Below are 3,674 nucleotides of genomic sequence, written 5' to 3'. Positions count from 1 at the left end.
CCTCCCCCACCCCTGCCGAGACTCCCTCAAGCTGAGACGAGGTTAGTTAGTTTTTTTTTTTTGTAATTTTTTGTACATGTTGTTATTTGCATTTATTCGAAGAATGTTAGGGATTTTTGTTAGAGATTGTTGTTACTTGCTAAGTAAATGGAAGAAGAAAATAGAAAATAGAAAATTATATGGATTTTTGTTCGAGTTTAGTCATTTTTTATGGTTCTAAGAAATTAATTGATCAAGAATTGTGTCTATATGTTATTCTAGATGTTAATAAAATGTTAATTTTAGTGTTTGAAAATTATGTTCGATGTTTTGTTTTGGTGTAGGCGTTTGATTTTTCGCCTCCGTCACTGTTTGCACAGTTCCTCTGACGTAATCCTGCTATTTTTAGCCCCCGTTTAGTGGGTTTGAATTTTGTAAGTTTTTTATATTTATTTAATTTGAAATTGTTGTAGTTTTTGGTTGTATGAATTCAAGATTATGATGAGAATATTTACATTATGATTTTCTTATATTGTTAAAATTTAGTATATGTTTATATTTCTTGTTTTGGGTGGCACATCTTGCAGCTATGGTGTGCCGAAATCTTTTAAAGTTTTTTTTCTGTAGGTTTTGATTTTTGGATCATATGAAAAATAAGTCGTTATGCTGCCGAAATTTAGTTAGGATTTTAGAATTTTAATAAGTTCATTAAGAAACTTTAATTAATAAAATTTAATTGTCTTAATAAAGACTAGAATTAAAATTAATTAAACACATTAATAAATTGTTATGTATGTTGTTGTTTATAGTTCAAATGCCGATTGACAAAAGTTGGACTTATTTGAGGAACCGATTGTCGGATGAATATTGGAATGGGTTATCTGATTTTATTGACGTCGCCAAAAATTATGCAACTTCAATTGGCCATATCAGTTGCCTCTGTGTGAAATGTAGAAACCATGAAATGCATCTAGTAGAAACTGTGAGAGTGCATATACATTGATTTGGGTTTGATCCATTGTATAGTACATGGATTCACCATGGTGAAGTAGAAGCGGTTTCAGGTTTCGAACCAATAGTTAATCAACCAGTAGACAAGATGTTTGCAATCTTAGAAGACGTTGCTGGGATTAATGATGATAATGAAATGTTGGATGAGACGCATGTGGATTTAGAAGATGCACAGTATGTTGAATTTAAAGATCTACTTTCTGAGTTCCAGGTGGGATTGTATCCAGGCTGCACTAAGTATTCGTCTTTAAATTTCTTAGTGAAGTTGATGCATTTAAAAGTGTTATATAAGTGGTCTAATGAGTGTATGGATGCTCTGTTAAATCTATTGAAAGATGCATTCCCGGATGTGAAGTTACCTTCTTCTCATTATAAGTCGAAGAAGCTCATGAGTAAACTTAGACTGGGTTACGAAACAATTCATGTCTGCAAGTACGATTGTGCTTTGTTTTGGAAGGAGAACGCTAATCTACAAACGTGTCCCATATGTAAAACATCCCGTTGGAAGAAAAAAAGACAAAGGGTACTAAACAAGTGCCGTGGAAAGTACTACATTATTTTCTGTTAACAAATCAGTTGAAGCGTCTGTACGGTTCTCGTCACACAGCTAAAGATATGATGTGGCACCAGCGTGGACGTTCAAATGATGAGGATTTAATGCGTTATCCAGTCGATGGTAATGAATGGAAGGAGGTAGATGAAAAGTATCCTGAGTTTTCACGTGAACCGAGAAATGTTCGCTTGGGGTTGGCCGATGATGGTTTCAATCCTTTCGGGACCATAGGAGGGAGATTGCTGCCGGCGGTCAAATCATACCATTGGATGAAATTCAATCGAAAGAGTTTCCAAAATGGTTTAAGAATAAGGTACATTTATCTATGGTAATTTGCATTAACATTGTTGTATTGTTAAAAGTTTCATTTTAAACAAAATTCATGTCTCCTTACAGATTTTCAATATTCGAAAGCAGAATGGCCCAGAAGCAAATGATCAAATACTTTCGCTTTCAAGTGGTTCAAACTTCTCATGTCGAAGTTATCCTGGTTGTGTGGTGAACGGTGTTAAGTTTCTGACACGCAATCGGGATATGAATCGAAGTACTCAAAATAATGGTGTTTGTGTTCGCGGACCTAATAACCAAATGTTTTATGGAGTTTTGGAGGATATTTATGAACTGTCCTACTTGAACGACAATTCTGTTATGCTTTTTAAATGTTTGTGGTTTGACACTCGTCCGGGAAAGAAAATGATTCATCACTACAAAAATAGAATAAGTGTTTTTGTTAAAGACACGGGATACGAAAACGAACCTTTCATACTTGTATCTCAAGCAGAGCAAGTTTTTTACGTAGACGATTTATTTAACGGTCCAAACTGGAAGGTTGTAGAACACTTTAGACATCGACATATTTAGGACATTCGAGAAACTGACATTGATGACGTGATGATAGTCTAGGATACGGAGTCAACAAATATTGAGCTAGTAGTGGAACTACCAGAGATTGACTCATTTGTATTGAATCGAGATGATGTATCGTCTAATGTTGTCACTACCGATGTTGATGCAATTATGAAAGATAAGTCTCCCGTAGTTGATGATTTTATTAATGACGAAGATGATGAAACTTTAGAGGAGTACGTTGAAGAGGAAGTCATCGAATCTGAAGACGATGATGACATAAATGATGATGGCGACAATCAACAATGTAGCAGCGACGATAAGTAGAACTACAGAATAGTAATCTTTGTCATTTTTCTCAGATTTCGTTTTAATATTATGATCTTCTGTGAATTTATAAATCTTGTTATTAATATGAATTTGTTCACAGACATTGATGGCTGGTACGTTACCGACTTGCGCTGGCTCTTCAGGGGGGAGCGCAGCCTCCTCCCGGTCCTCACAGAGTCCCCGCATACTGTGAGTCTGGTATGTTATTCTGACTTTTTTTCTCGTTCTATCATATAGTAAATAAATGTAGTAGTACATGTTGATTTGAAATGCTTACATATGCTTACAGCACCTGAACCTCGACAACGTAGAGGTCGAGGTGGGGCAAAAGGTTATGAAATCACCAAAAAGGTCCTTCAAGACGGAAAAATCACAGTAGAATTTGATGAGGCGGGAGGTACTTGGAAGACACTTGGTAAATATGGTGCCTGGTTTGATAGTGCGGTTGGTATTCATACCAGGGACATATGCGAGCCCTTCCACGATGCTTGGAAGGACATTAGCGACGTGGACAAGTGAACAATTCAGAACCGGATGCTGGTATTTTTTTAATGAAATAATTTGTATAGTTTATACTATAGTTAACAATGCGTTTTAACAATGTGAAACTATTTTGCAAGGACTGGTTTAACGTGGACTATAACTACAAGAACGGCATTCTGAGGTCCGTTGTTGATAGGGAGGCAGCAAAGTGCTACAAGGACTGGAAAAGTTCCCTGCACCGCTGATTAGTGCATGAAAATGCACCATAAATATTGCTTTTGATTTATATAATATTAAAATATTTAAGCTTTAATTAAACAAATCCATTATTTTTATTCATAATATTTTTAATTGGAATTTGTCTAGTTTTTGCTTAATTATTTGCAGATAAAAAGCAGTGAAAAAAGCTACACAAAAATAAGCCATGAAAGCCATGTTTTCAACTCCCCGGAGCCAAGCCACTAAGCCCAGA

The 3,674-nt window shown here is 35.5% G+C and overlaps 1 protein-coding gene across 1 annotated transcript; it reads left to right on the top strand.

Moving 5' to 3' along the window:
* The first annotated feature begins 1,592 nt into the window (after positions 1-1,592).
* Positions 1,593-2,145, top strand: LOC112091779. The gene is made up of 2 exons (XM_024166227.1): positions 1,593-1,856; positions 1,940-2,145. Exons 1-2 carry the CDS (start codon positions 1,606-1,608, stop codon positions 2,043-2,045), a joined length of 357 nt encoding a protein of 118 aa, XP_024021995.1. The 5' UTR covers positions 1,593-1,605; the 3' UTR covers positions 2,046-2,145.
* The last annotated feature ends 1,529 nt before the right edge of the window (positions 2,146-3,674 follow it).

This window comes from Morus notabilis, unplaced genomic scaffold (genome assembly GCF_000414095.1).
Source record: "Morus notabilis unplaced genomic scaffold, ASM41409v2 Scaffold140, whole genome shotgun sequence".
Lineage (NCBI taxonomy): Eukaryota > Viridiplantae > Streptophyta > Magnoliopsida > Rosales > Moraceae > Morus > Morus notabilis.
The sequence above is the reverse complement of the archived record's forward strand: the minus strand, read 5'-3'. Positions and strand labels throughout refer to the sequence as shown.

Coding starts and splice junctions, on each gene's coding strand:
- LOC112091779 (XM_024166227.1), top strand. CDS start 1,606: ATGATGTGGCACCAGCGTGGACGTTCAAATGATGAGGATTTAATGCGT. Junction 1,857..1,939: donor CAAAATGGTTTAAGAATAAG/GTACATTTATCT, acceptor GTCTCCTTACAG/ATTTTCAATATTCGAAAGCA.